The 14,378-nt window shown below is 46.4% G+C and overlaps 1 protein-coding gene across 1 annotated transcript; it reads right to left on the bottom strand.

Moving 5' to 3' along the window:
- Positions 1–5,991: 5,991 nt before the first annotated feature.
- On the bottom strand, positions 5,992–6,258 carry LOC136466311 (uncharacterized). Its single transcript, XM_066464692.1, has one exon. It carries the CDS (start codon positions 6,256–6,258, stop codon positions 5,992–5,994), a length of 267 nt encoding a protein of 88 aa, XP_066320789.1.
- Between the last annotated feature and the right edge of the window lie 8,120 nt (positions 6,259–14,378).

Genomic DNA, 14,378 nt, shown 5'->3' with positions numbered 1-14,378 from the left:
TTGCCTTTCTTGGGGGTATAGCCCAATCCTTCTTTGTAGAGAGAAGCTCTTTGGCTACCAAGCACATAAGCAAGCGGTCCTCACCACCATAAGCCTTAGCTAAGGTGTGAGTGAGCTTAGTGACCTCCTTCTTGAGGTTCTTATTCTCAACTACTAGTGAGGCATCACAAGTGAGACCATCACTACTAGATGAGGTAGAAGTGGAAGTGCTACAAGAAGGGTTAGTAGTAGCAACGATGATAGGCATAGATAGTGATGTATCAATTAAATCACAAGTTACACCTACATCACACATTTCAATATGCTTCTTTTTATCTTGTTCATTAAGCAAAGTGGAATGAGCTTTTTCAAGCTTTTTGTGAGCCTTGCCAAGCTTCTCATGGGCTACCTCTAGCTTCTCATGAGTTGATTTGAGCTCATCAAGGGCTTGCTTAAGGGCTTTTACCTCCTTATTCAAGCTCTTGCATTCCCTTCTCTTAATGTTAAAGTGTTCTTTAGCATCCTCTAGCATGTCAAATAATTCATCCTTAGTAGGTTCATCATCATCACTATCACTATCATTTTTATTTTCATGTTCATTATCATCAACATGTTCTTCATCACTTTCATCATCACAAGATTGTACCTTAGTGGCCTTAGCCATGAAGCATGATGAAGATTCGAAGAGAGAAGGCTTCTCATTGATGGCAATGCTTGCAAGAACCTTCTTCTTGGTGGTCTTGTGATTATCACTATCATCATCATCATCACTTGAGGAAGCATCACTATCCCAAGTGACTACATATGAACCACCCTTCTTCTTCTTGAAGGCCATCTTGTCCTTCTTCTCTTTCTTCTCCTTCTTGTCCTTCTTCTTGTTCTTCTTGTTGTCATCATCATTGTCGCTATTGTATGGGCATTGAGCAACAAGATGATCTTTGCTTCTACACTTGAAGCACCTTTTTGACTCTTCTTTGTTCTTGGATGAAGACTTCTTTCTTCTAGCATGGTAGCCCTTCTTCACCATGAACTTGCCAAATCTCTTGATAAATAGAGCCATCTTCTCATCATCATCATCATCCCAAGATTCATCTTCTTCACTTGATGTTTCTTGCTTAGCTTTGCCCTTGGATGATGTGGCTTTGAATGCCACACTCTTCTTCTTCTCATCCTTCTTCTCATCTTTCTTCTCCTTCTTTTCTTTCTTCTCATCATCATCTCTATATGTATCATCGATCATGATGTCTCCCAACACTTGGTTTGGTGTCATGGTGTCCAAACCACTTCTCACTAGAATGGTGAACAATGTACCAAATCTTGAAGGCAAGCATCTCAAGAACTTGTGGGAGAAGTCCTTATCCTTCACCTCTTCTCCAAGTGCTTTGAGATCATTGATAAGCACTTGAAGCCTATGGAACATCTCTGGCACACTTTCATCCTCCTTCATCTTAAAGCTTGCAAACTTTTCTTTGAGGATGTATGCCTTTGCACCCTTCATCGCTTGAGTGCCCTCAAATGATTCTTCCAACTTCTTTCAAGCCTCATGAGCCATCTCAATATTCTTGATTTGCTCAAATGTTCTCTCATCAATTGCATCATGAATAGCACTTAGAGCAATGTCATTATTTTGGAGAAGTACTTCTTCGGCCACGGTGGGATTCTCTGGATCACCAATCTAAATTTTGGTTTCTACCACCTTCCACACCTTTCTATTGATTGACTTGATATGTGTGGTCATCTTTGACTTCCAATAGGGATAATTTGTGCCATCAAATTGGGGTGGCTTCTTGGTGTTGTTGATTTGAGCCATTTTAATACTGAAGGTTGTTAAGCCTCAAATAACGGTGACATCGGCTCTGATACCACTTGAAAGGTCCTAATGGGTAGAGGGGGGGTGAATAGCCTAATAAAAATTTCTACAACAACACTTAACAAAATGGTTAGACAATTATGAGGCGAAGCAAGTGTTACGCTAGCCTACTCAAAATGTAAGCCACCTACCACAATTCTAGTTTAGATAGTGTCAATTCACACAAGAGCTATGACACTACCCTATGTTAGTGTGCTCTCAAATGCTAACTAAAGAGCCACACCAACCAAGCATACAAGCTCTCACAACTAGCTACACTAAAGAGCTTGTCAACTAGTTTGTGATAAAGTAAAGAGAGTGATCAAGAGGGTTATACCGCCGTGTAGATGAAAGAACCAATCAATCACGAAGATGAATAACAATGAAGACCAATCACCTCGGAATCAATGATGAACACAATGATTTTTACCGAGGTTCACTTGCTTGCCGGCAAGCTAGTCCTCGTTGTGGCGATTCACTCACTTGGAGGTTCACGCGCTAATTGGCTTCACACGCCAAACCCTCAATAGGGTGCCGCACAATCAACACAAGATGAGGATCACACAAGCCACGAGCAATCCACTAGAGTACCTTTTGACGCTCCGCCGAGGAAAGGTCAAGAACCTCTCACAATCACCATGATCGGAGCCGGAGACAATCACCACCTCCGCTCAACGATCCTCGCTGCTCCAAGCCATCTAGGTGGCGGCAACCACCAAGAGTAACAAGTGAAATCCACAGCGAAACACGAACACCAAGTGCCTCTAGATGCAATCACTCAAGCAATGCACTTGGATCACTCCCAATCTCCCTATGATGATGAATCAATGATGGAGATGAGTGGGAGGACTTTGGCTAGGCTCACAAGGTTGCTATGTCAATGAAAATGGCCAAAGATATGAGCCATAGCCGGCCATGGGGCTTAAATAGAAGCCCCCACGAAATAGAGCCGTTATACCCCTTCACTGGGCACACTGCGCTCTGACCGAACGCACCGGTCCAACTGACCGGACCCTGGACTCAGCGTCCAGTCCACTAATGGACGCCACGTGTCACTGGCTTCAAACGTTGTTCGTCAGATTTCAACGGCTACGAAGCTGACCAGACGCTCCGGCAAAACTAACCGGACGCTGGAGCCTCAGCGTCCGGTCGAGTATAGTAAGGGTCTAAAACCGGTTTTCCCCGATCGAACGTGTCCGGTCCACCTCGACCGGACACAGCCCAGCATCTGGTGGTAAACCCTAGCCACTGTATCGCCAAGTCAGCGCGACCGGACGCAGGCAGTCAACGTCCGGTGCTTTTGGATCCAGCGTCTGGTCACTTGACCGAAACGCATGTCCTCTACTGCCACTGACCGGAGGCTTTGGTCCAACTGAGTCCAGCGTCCAGTCACTCATAGTGACCTCCGTCTTTTCTGTCTAGGGCGCCGGTGGCACCATCGGACTGTCCGCAACTAGATCCTAAATGCATATGCAATGAGTTAGAGCATCTAGTGGCACTTTGATAACCGCATTCCGATATGAGTTTCACCCCTCTTAATAGTACGGCTATCAAACCTAAATGTGATCACACTCTCTAAGTGTCTTGATCACCAAAACAAAATAGCTCCCACAAAATATACCTTTGCCTTGAGCTTTTTGTTTTTCTCTTTCTTCTTTCCAAGTCGAAGCACTTGATCATCACCATGCCATCATCATCATCATGCTATGATCTTCATTTGCTTCACCACTTGGAGTGTGCTACCTATCTCATGATCACTTGATAAACTAGGTTAGCACTTAGGGTTTCATCAATTCACCAAAACCAAACTAGAGCTTTCAGCGGTGCCACTGCCCACCAACGATGGTGACCAGGCGGTGCACCGCCCTCTCCATGGTGGTGAACACCGAACACACTGGTGCTTATGTCTCCACTGCTGCTCTTGGCCAGAGTCTAGGTAGGCACTGCCCTAGGAGTGGCGGTGCCACCGGATAGGGTGGTGGTGCCCCCTAAGGCCAACCTGCTGTTCTCGGCCTCCAGCCGATCACCGCCCCCAGTGGCAGTACCCCAAGCCGAGTTTCGCCTCCGTTTCTTTACTTTTCTCACCATCTTTGCAAATTTGCTAACACTCCATGTGTTTCACCATCGCGTGCAAGTGTGTTAGCATTTTTACGGTCATTTTTAAAGGTTAAACACTTCTCACCGATTGTACACTAGGCCTAAAATGCATATGCATGTTTTCCAACACCTAATGGCACTAGATGATCGAGTTGTCCGATAAGAGCTCTCTCTTAATAGTACGACCATCTATCCTAAATATGATCACACTCGCTAAGTGTCTCGATCACCAAACTAAAAAAACTCCTATTAAGTTTCACCTTTGTCTTAAGCTTTTTGTTTTTCTCTTTCTTCTTTTCCAAGTCCAAGCACTTGATCATCATGGTCACCACGTCATTATCATGATCTTCACCATTACTCCATCACTTAAAATAGTGCTACCTATCTCATAATCATTTTAATAAACTAGGTTAACACTTAAGTTTCCATCGATTCACCAAAACCATAGAGCTTTCAGGTAGCACCAGCCGACCTCGTCGGGACGGTAGATGAGGATGCGGGAGCCGCCGAGGCAGAGCTCGACGCCACGGGCCGGGTTGGTGTGGTCGGACGCGCTGAAGCCCTGGGGCGCGTGCCAGGTGCTCCTGGAGGAGTCCAGGGCGAGGGGTTCACATCCGCACAGCGCAACGAGGCCGGCATCAAGGGGGCGTGCAGGCGAGGGACGTGTCCTTGTGGAGCCAGGCACCCGTGATGTAGTCGCGTGGGATAGGGTCATCTCGATGACGTCCAGGCTGCGAGACACCATAGCACTTCTCGCATGCATCCGAGCAGCATTGCCGTCACCGTGCACAGCTCACCCCCTCTGCTTCTCGAATTCAACCAAACCAGAGCCTCCCAATCCAATTCCTCGCAACTTGGGCTTCCCAGGGAAGTAAATTAGTAGACCGTGGGTTCTCTCATAGACGCCGGCCACGGGACTGGCCGAAATTGAAGCTTCACCGACGCCGGTCATTTTCCGGGCAGAAATATAGAGTCGCTTAAACTAGTTATATATCGTCTCTTGCTTGTAATTACCAACCAGTGCTTTTTTTCCACACGCCCAAGAAGTCCGAAATTGGGTACCAAAGCAATGAAGAAATTACAAAAGCAACGAGAGCGGAGTTTTAGTTGAAGGACGGCCGCTAGAGTAGAGTGGAATGGAATGGAGGAGTGGCTGGGCCCGGCCCTGGTTGCATTCGCATAGCGTGTGGGGCAGCGGGGCCCGGCCCAGTCCATCCCTGTTGGCTGTTGTAGCCTTGCAGGGCGGAATCGCGCGTAGTCGCAGGCTCTGATGGCCGGCACTGTGCTAGTGGTGGAAACATGATGCATGAGTATAGTGAGGTAGGAGGAGTATTTGCGTTTGCATGGCCATGGCCACAGCGTGTGCACTAGCCAGCCAGCACGACGGAGACGAAGAAGAAAGAAAAGCGAGGAGAGCCTGTCTTTATTTGTATGGTTGTATCAGTCGAGTTGAGCCTTTTGCAGAGTGCATGCAGGGAGGGCAGAGAAGTGGCCTGGGGCACGACAGCTTGGCAACATGCCTGCTCTCTGCTATAGCCATGGGCGGCCATGGCAGAGGCAGAGAGGCTCCCAAGTCCCAAGTCCGTCCGGTCAGTTCCCAACGACGACCACCAGTTCACAACACCACGACCGAGTCCAAGGCCGGTCAATGGCGAGTAGGACCGAGGGCAGTGACGAAGCCAGCGGTGGGGCTAGGGGGGCTCTAGCCCCCTCTATCGATCTTGGGCATGTGGAGCCCCTCTAAGCCATCCCTTAAAATTTTATGCATATATGTATTAAGTAGGAGGGGCTAAGGTTAAGAAAAGATTAAAAAAAAACCTCTATTCTTTTGTTTAGCCCCTTCTAAATTTTTTTCTAGCTTCGTCACTAACCGAGGGGAGGTACTGGAATGACCGTTCCAACGAGACTGGCTAGCCTGCCCCTCGAAAAGGACAAGTTTAGAGCCAGAGCAGCACAGCCAAGCTGCATGCAACAAGCACAATTACATACACAAGACAACAGAGACGCTGCCCTACAAGCCAAATGAACACACGCCAAGAGCAGAGTGGAGGGAGAGGCGACGCGGGTCATAGCAATCCACCGGTGGCCTTGCGTAGGCAGCGGCGCAGCCTCTCCGGGTCCGCCGTGGCCACCACCGCCCGCTTGCCCTTGGTGCTCAGGGCCGACTGGTCCAGCGACAGGATGCTATCACACCGGAGCGTTAGGCCCTTGACGGCGGCGCGGATCTTGTCGCTGCACCCGTCGCAGCGGCAGTGCATCGGCACCTTCAGCAGGAACGCCATCGCCTTGGGCGCGTCGGCGGCGTTGTTGCTGCGGCCGCTCTTCTTGCCCATCGCAGTCGGGATCAGCGTCGGCCTAGGTTGCGGGCTCTGGCTGTGGCTAGCGTGCGCGTGCTGTGAACGAGTGTGTGTGTGTGAGAGAGAGAGAGAGAGAGAGGGAGAGATGGAGAGGTCGAGAGTGTAGTGGCGTGGCGGTGCGGGATAGCGATGGCTGGGTGCTCTGTTTTATGGAGAGGGAGGGAACTCAGGGTTAGGGGAGGGTGGCCGGACAGGAGGGAGGCGAGCTAGATGGCGAGTGGGCCATGTGGCAGGGCTCCGTTCTGGGGAAGATTCGCCGTTCGCGCGCGCGCACACGGCTGTGTCGTGGGAGCGGAGACACCAGGCGAGGTGAGGCCGTGTTGGCCTGGAGACTGGAGTGGACCTAGACTGGAGTGTGCTTGGTTAGTCAACTCAGCCATTGAGCTTGGCTGCTTCTCCATGAAGCGCTGCCGCGATGCCTTCCTCGCCATGGGCGCACGCCTCCAGCTCGGGCTCCTCTTGCATGGAGGCACGGACAAGTCTGTACCAGGCATCAGAGGGAGTACCGCCTGTTAGTTGATCTCCACTAATAGGTCCAACGGCCTATTGGGTCTTTAGATCTACGTCTTGATCGGGGACGCCTAACCCTAATATGGTTGGTGGGCCCCTATCGCACAACACTATAAAGAGAGATGTGGGGACCAGGGCTCTAATGACGAGGTTGACCTAAGCCGCCGTAACCACCTACAGAGAAACACTAATCCGGTCTAAAGAAGGGTGCTGGCAGTGACGGGAAGCCCCACCGACTCCGCCATCACCTCTGCAGTGCCACCACCGAGATGCTGTACCTTGCATTGCCGTAGGGACTATGACTGCACTTCATCTTTGGTCGTTGTGGGCGCACTAGCTACCAAGGTACACCAACAAATGTTCTTTACCCGCTAGATCTACACCTAGAGTTTAGAACTTTCTAACAATGATACCAGAGCTAAGGTTGCCAATGTGTAGATCTAGTATGGGGTAGAGAATTGAAAAGAAATCAAAGAGTAACAGTGGGTTCGATTTGGTTCGGATTGAAACCCTAACCCTAACCGGGTAAAAGAAAATGAAAAGAGATTGGGGGTGGCGGACGTCACTCAACTCCCGGTCACCACCGCCACCGAGCGGAGAAAGATGTCGCACCGCCGTCTTCACCGGTGCATGGCAAGAAAAGAACAGAGCTGAGGTGAGAGATTCGGTTTTCGGATCTAAAAGAGGGTCGCCAAACCCCAACCCTAACATGGTGAAGGAAAGGAGTAAGAAGAAGAAGGACTCGGCTTTAAGAAGAACCCGAATCCGAGCTTAAACCCATGAAGAACTCACTGGGGAAGATGAATAGTGACTCCAGTGAGTCAAACCCTAACCCGCACAAACAGCTCAGGGAAGAAGAACAGTACGCAACCCTAACCCTAATCTCCAATCGGCAAAGCTCCGAGAAGAAAAGAAAGAAGATCCAAAAGAAAAGAAGGGGAAAGGGGAAGAGCTAGCAAGGCGGCTTACCTAACGAAACCCTAACTCGCGACGAGAAAGGGGAAGAGAGTGAACGGACAATGGGCCAGGGGCTCCTACCTAGGGTCCACCCGCTCTGTCTCCACCGCCGGCAGTCGCGTGGACACCGTGCGGGAAGACAACCTCAGCCGTCAGGGTAGGAGAAGCGTCGTCGCACGATCTCCGCCTCGGGCTCAGGCCAAAGGGCACCACCGTGGTGCCGCTCGACGGTGCCACACGCGTGCGCCGGCGAGGGGTGCCACGGTGGAGCCGCCATCCCCACGTCGCGTCTCGCTCTCGGTCGCTCGTTGTGGCTACGCTGAGAGGGAAGAGGAGAGCGGCGAAGAGAGAGCGAAGAGAGAGAAGCAGAGAATGCAAAATGGAATTAGGGTTTCGGGGTACCGGCCGCAGCGTGTTTTTTATCTCCTGAGACACACGGACGACCGTCGATCTTGATTGAGCGGCTACGAACGGTCGGGCCGGCTTTCGGCTCAGGCGGGCGCGAGCGCTGGGCCACTTTCCTGGCCCCAGGCCCAGGTTGCGGCCTGGGCATGGGGGAGCGCGAGGGAGAGCACGCGTGCAGTCGTGGGCCGTGGGCCGTTTTGTCGGTTGGGCCAAAAACAGTGAAAGAAATGAATCAGTTTTCTTTTTTTTCCTTTTCCAGTAAATGTTTATTTCCTGAAAATTGATTAATGGCTTAAAGAAAATGGAAAAGAGATTTTTTCTGTGGACAAAATTCATTAAATCGAATTAGTTTTTCCGCTGCTAAAGAAATTGTTTATTCTCCAGTTATTTTGAACCAACATGATATTTAATTGGAGAAAAAGAGATTTTGACATGATTATGATGTTGTTATTCTCTGACCAATGTTGTTAATAGTAATATCGTAATTTTAATGATTTTATGCATTAATTCTATTTCTGTCCAACGGTGATGTAGAATTAGTGATTTTGATATGATTATGATGTTGTTATTTTCTGACCAATGTTGTTAATAACAATATCGTAATTTTAATGATTTTATGCATTAATTCTATTTCTGCCCAATGGTGATGTAGAATTAGTATATAAGAACAGTTATATGTTTTAATTTTAACCAACGTTGGAATCAAGACATTCAATTGTTAGCGATCCCCACTCTCAAAGGTGACAACTACACGGAGTGGAAGAAAAAGATTTACCTGGCCTTCATCTTGGCTGAGGTGTACTAGGTAGTCACCTCACCATATCCCACTAAGCCTGTGGCACCGGTGAGGGAGACAAACGAGGCTGATGCCGCTTGGGCAACTAAAGAGAGGAATTTTAAATCCCAAAAGATGTCCTATGACCTTGAGCATAGGAAGTGGGTCACTGCTAACAAGAAATGTTTGGCTATGATAAAGAATATGATTGAGCCTGCAATTGTGGGCTCAATCCTAGAGCATGACACGGTCACCGAGTACCTCGATAGAATAAAGAGTCAGTTCACTGACTCTTCAAAGACATATGCTACACAGCTGATAAAACAGCTGGTGACAGAGAGGTACTCTGAAAATGGTGGCATAAGAGAGCACATACTATTTGTTATCGCTACGTGATAATGTGAATGTTGTATGCGATGATGGGAACGTTGCGTGCGACAATGAGAATGTATCCTCGTCTGCGGATATAAACGGAAAACGAAAGAGAGCTCACGATGCGTCATCGAAATTATGGCACTGTCGTTTAGGCCATATTTTTAGGAGGGAATAGAAAGACTAGTTAAGAATAATATTCTTCCTCCATTAGAGTTCTTAGATTTAGAACAATGCAGAGAATTCATAAAAGAAAAGTATGTAAAGAAAATTAAGAAAGATGCCAAACAAAGCGCATGAATTTTACAGATTATTCACACAGACATTTGTGGTCCGTTTCCTATAAAGAGTGTGGATGGTTATGATTCGTTCATAACATTCACAGATGATTACTCCTGTTATGGCTACATTTATCCAATCAAAGAAAAAACAGAAGCATTGGATAAATTTAAGATATTTAAGGCAGAAGTTAAAAACCAATACAATTTAAAGATTAAGATAGTCAGGTCCGACCGTGGGGGAAGTACTATGGTCGGCATATCTCATATGGCTAAGTTCCTGGACCCTTTGCAAGGTTCTTATAGGAGAATGGCATACTAGCCCAGTATTCTATACCGGGCGAACCTTAGCAAAATGGAGTAGCAGAAAGACGCAATCATACCCTGATGGATATGGTGCGCAGTATGATAAGTTACTTCATCTTACCGTTGAGCCTATGGATGGAGGCGTTAAAAACCGTCATTTATATTCTCAATAGAGTACCAAGTAAGTCGGTGCCTAAAACACCGTATGAGTTGTGGATAGAAAGAGTACCCTCACTAAACCACTTACGCGTGTGGGGGAGTCCTGCTGAGGCTAAAGTATTTAACCCAAACATTAGGAAGCTAGATCCCAAAATAGTAAGTTGTCATTTTATTGGCTACCTAGAAAAGTCAAAAGGTTTTTGTTTCTACTGTTCGGACAGACATACAAGGTTTGTGGAAATGAGACACGCTGTCTTCCTAGAGGACAAAATGATGAGGGGGAGCATGGTAGCTTGAGAAATTGACCTTGAAGAGAAGCGGATATATGCGCCCACTCCGATGATTCATGAGCTATTTTTCTCACTACCTGTTGTCGCTGCACCAACAGTGCAAGATACTGTGGTGCCAGTACCTATTATTATTCCGCCTGTGGCAATAATAAATGACGATGAGGAACCTGTTCTTCAAGAACCTGTAGAACCTATTGCCACACATGAGGGGGAGCGACAACAACCTCAAATAGAAGATGTGCCAAATGTGGAGGCCCCTAGAAGGTCTCAAAGAATTAGAAAATCAACTATTCCTGCTGACTATGAAGTATACAACACTAAGGAATTTCAAATGGAGGATGATCCCACCTCATTTGAAGAAGCCATGAGAAGTGATCATTCATCAAAGTGGCTTGAGGCCATGGAAGATGAAATGAAATCTATGAATGCCAATAAAGTTTGGGACTTGAAAATAATTCCTAAAGGAGCCAAAACAGTAGGCTGTAAATGGGTCTACAAAACAAAACTGAACTCTCAAGGTAATATAGAGAGATATAAAGCTTGACTTGTGGCAAAAGGCTTTACGCAAAGAGAAGGGGTTGATTACAATGAGACCTTTTCTCCAGTCTCATGTAAAGATTCCTTTAGAATCATAATGGCATTAGTGGCACATTACTATTTAGAATTACATCAGATGGATGTAAAGATGACATTTCTCAATAGGGACTTAGAGGAAAATATTAACATGGCACAACCGAAAGGTTTTGTCATTAAAGAAAAAGAACAAATGAGATGTCGCCTAAAGAAATCCATTTATGGATTAAAACAAGCTTCAAGATAGTGGTACTTGAAGTTTGATCGAACAATAAGGAATTTTGGGTTTAAAGAGAATGTAGAGGACAATTGTGTCTATATAAAGTTTAAGAATGAGAAGTTTATCTTCCTTGTCCTGTATGTGGATGATATCTTACTTGCTAGTAGTGATGTCAGTCTACTACTAGAGACAAAGAAGTTTTTGTCCTCAAAATTTGATATGAAAGATCTTGGTAAAGCTTCGTTTGTTCTAGGGATCGAGATTTACCGAGATAGAAGTAAAGGGGTATTAGGACTGTCACAAAAGGCATACATAGAAAAGATCTTAAAGAAATTCAGTATGCACAAATATAGTCCTTCACCTGCTCCTGTAGTCAAGGGTGACAGATATAGAGATTTTCAATGCCCTAGGAACCAATATGAGATTGATCAAATGAAAGCGTTTTCATATGCTTCAGTTATCGAAAGCTTGCAATAGGCTCAAGTATGTATGTGTCCTGACTTGGCATTTGTTACCGGGTTACTTGACAGATTCTAGAGCAATCCTAGAACAGAACACTGAAAATTAGTAAAGAAAGTCTTACGTTATTTGCAAGGAACGAAAAGCCTCATGATGACGTATAGAAGATCTGATTCACTCCATATAGTGGGATATTCATATTCTGATTATGCGGGAGATGATAGAAAATCCACGTCTGAATATGTATTCACTCTCGCAGGGGGAGCTATTTCATGAAAAAACTCAAAGCAAATCATCACTACATCGTCCATAATGTATGCCAAGTTTATAGCGTGTTATGAGGCAACGGGGCAGGTGAACTGGCTAAAGAAGTTCATACCCAATTTGAAGGTGGTTGACGACATCTATAGACCACTTAAGTTACACTGCGATAATAATCCGATAGTACAGTATGCTCACAACAATAAGTCAAGTGGTGCTGTCAAACACATTGACATAAAGTATTATGTTGTGAAAGATAAAGTCCGGGATCATATCATAAGTCTTGAGCATATAAGTACCGAAAAGATGCTTGCGGGTCCGCTTACAAAAGGCTTACCACCCAACGTGTTCAGAGAATATGTAGCTAGCATGGGTTTAAAGGAAAGCCTATAATTCTTGGACAAAAGAAGGCCCAAAGTTAAGTATCTATTTTAGAACAGAGTGGTGTGTTGTAGCTGTTAAATCTATCGGCAATTGACTGTGATGATGAAACATGCTCTATGCGCTAATCTGTAATTGAATGAACAAAAGTAAATGATATGAAATTAAAAGATGGTAGTGAGATCAAGAGGGAGAATGTTAGTTGATCTCCACCAATAGGCCCAACGGTCTATTGGGCCCTTGGATTTGCGCCCTGATCGGGGACGCCCAACCCTAATATGGTTGATGGGCTCCTATCGCACAACACTATAAAGAGAGGTGTGGGGACCAGAGCTCTAATGATGAGGTTAACCTGAGCCGCCGTAACCACCTATAGATAAACACTAATCCGATCTAAAGAAGGGTGTTGCCAGCGACGGGAAACCCCACCGACTCCGTCGTCGCCTCTGCAGTGCCACCACTGGGACATTGTACCTCGCGTCACTGTAGGGACTACGACGACACTCCATCTTCGGTCGCTGTGAGCGCACTAGTTATCAAGGTACACCAACCGATGTTCTTTACCCGCTAGATCTACACCTAGAGTTTAGAACTTTCTAACACAGCCACCGTGCTCGTCGGCCACGCCTCTACTGCTTGTACAGTGTACTACACTTCACTGTTGTACGCACATGCACATGGCATTTCTTCTTTAGTTTTCTACGATCGAAAATGGCCACCAGACCAAACCCAGCGAGGCATGCATGTCCGCACCACACCGCATGTGTTGTTTTTGCAGTAGAAGAGAGGAGAGGAGACGTACTGCGTGCGCAAGGACGACGATGACCCATTCGTTGGGACAACTTGTTTGACACGACTTCGCTTTTATTTACTAGTACTAGTAACTGGCCCCCCCTTAAAACAAAGGAATATTGGCAAAGGAGCTCTAATAAAGGATTCAGATTGCTAAGAAATTTTTACTGCACACCTCTTTTTAGTTCACAGGGCACAATAAGAAACATTTCATAGGATTGTATTCCTTCGACTTGATCTCATAGGAAAGTAAGCTAAGCAACAGGTCAGACCTCTTGGAATTTTTTCATGCCGGAAAGCTTGACTCCTCGTGCATGGGTTGTTGGCTCTCCTGTCTTTGCTACCCATGTGTGTTCCGTTTGGTGGGAAAGCTGACCATTATGCAAGCAACTCGTTCAAAATCAAAAGTTGAGAGAATCATGATCCTCTTTTTTTTTCTTTTCCTATAGTGCTACCAAAGACCATCTCATCTCAATTCCTGTGTTTTCTATTCTTACAGGGTTGGATAGAATAAACATGTCACCTCAATCCCTGTGTTTTCTATATCCTGTGTTCCAAAGGGGACCAAAGCAGGGGTTTTTTTTACTTTTGCTCCATGAGCATCTTTAACGGTGGAGCTGAAGTTGTTTTGGTGAACCATTTGGCAAAAAACAAGTCTACATGTGAATTTCTTTTGAAACATGCTCTCGCAAATCCAGCAGGGGGCCACCAAAACAAGTTGAAGCTATGAGAAGCAACTATTCTCGGCTTGAACCCACACCAATCTCTTTTTGAGAGCATGTTTTAAGGAGCTTCACATGTGAAGTTGTTTGACCAAATACCTATTTGGTACAAAACAACTCGTGAAAATTGCTTGAGAAGCTACCAAACGGGGACTCATTATCCTATTGGTACCGTCAGGTATAGATGCTCAAACAACCCAAAGTCCACGGGTTAGTCTACAACCCAATGTTCTGGTCTAGCTCAGTACATACCGGTCGGCTCGACACCTTACGTGCTTAGGCCACCTTTTGTTCGGGTCATGTATGGGACAGTCCCCCTGTCCTAGACCAATTACTAGGAGGCATACTAAGAGCCCATCTATGCCATGTCCACCCCATATATAAAGTGCCTTTATTTTTTCACTAAAACCATCGACTTCATCCACTACATCCACTATCTCTTCCACCTGCCTGCTCCCCTCCATCCTCAACTTCAATTCCCTCTTCTTCCTTTCCTCTTCGCGGCCCTTTCTTCCCATCCCATCTCTATTAGAGCCACCGACGGCGGCCCAACAACGCAGAGGTGTGGACCTAAGACCATCTCGGGCGGTAACACATGGACACGACCTTAGATGGCTCATGCAGTGGCGCGGGGCT

Source organism: Miscanthus floridulus, chromosome 7, assembly GCF_019320115.1.
Source record: "Miscanthus floridulus cultivar M001 chromosome 7, ASM1932011v1, whole genome shotgun sequence".
Lineage (NCBI taxonomy): Eukaryota > Viridiplantae > Streptophyta > Magnoliopsida > Poales > Poaceae > Miscanthus > Miscanthus floridulus.
The sequence above is the reverse complement of the archived record's forward strand: the minus strand, read 5'-3'. Positions and strand labels throughout refer to the sequence as shown.

Excerpts from the sequence above, each read along its gene's own strand:
- LOC136466311 (XM_066464692.1), bottom strand. The coding sequence starts at position 6,258 with ATGGGCAAGAAGAGCGGCCGCAGCAACAACGCCGCCGACGCGCCCAAG.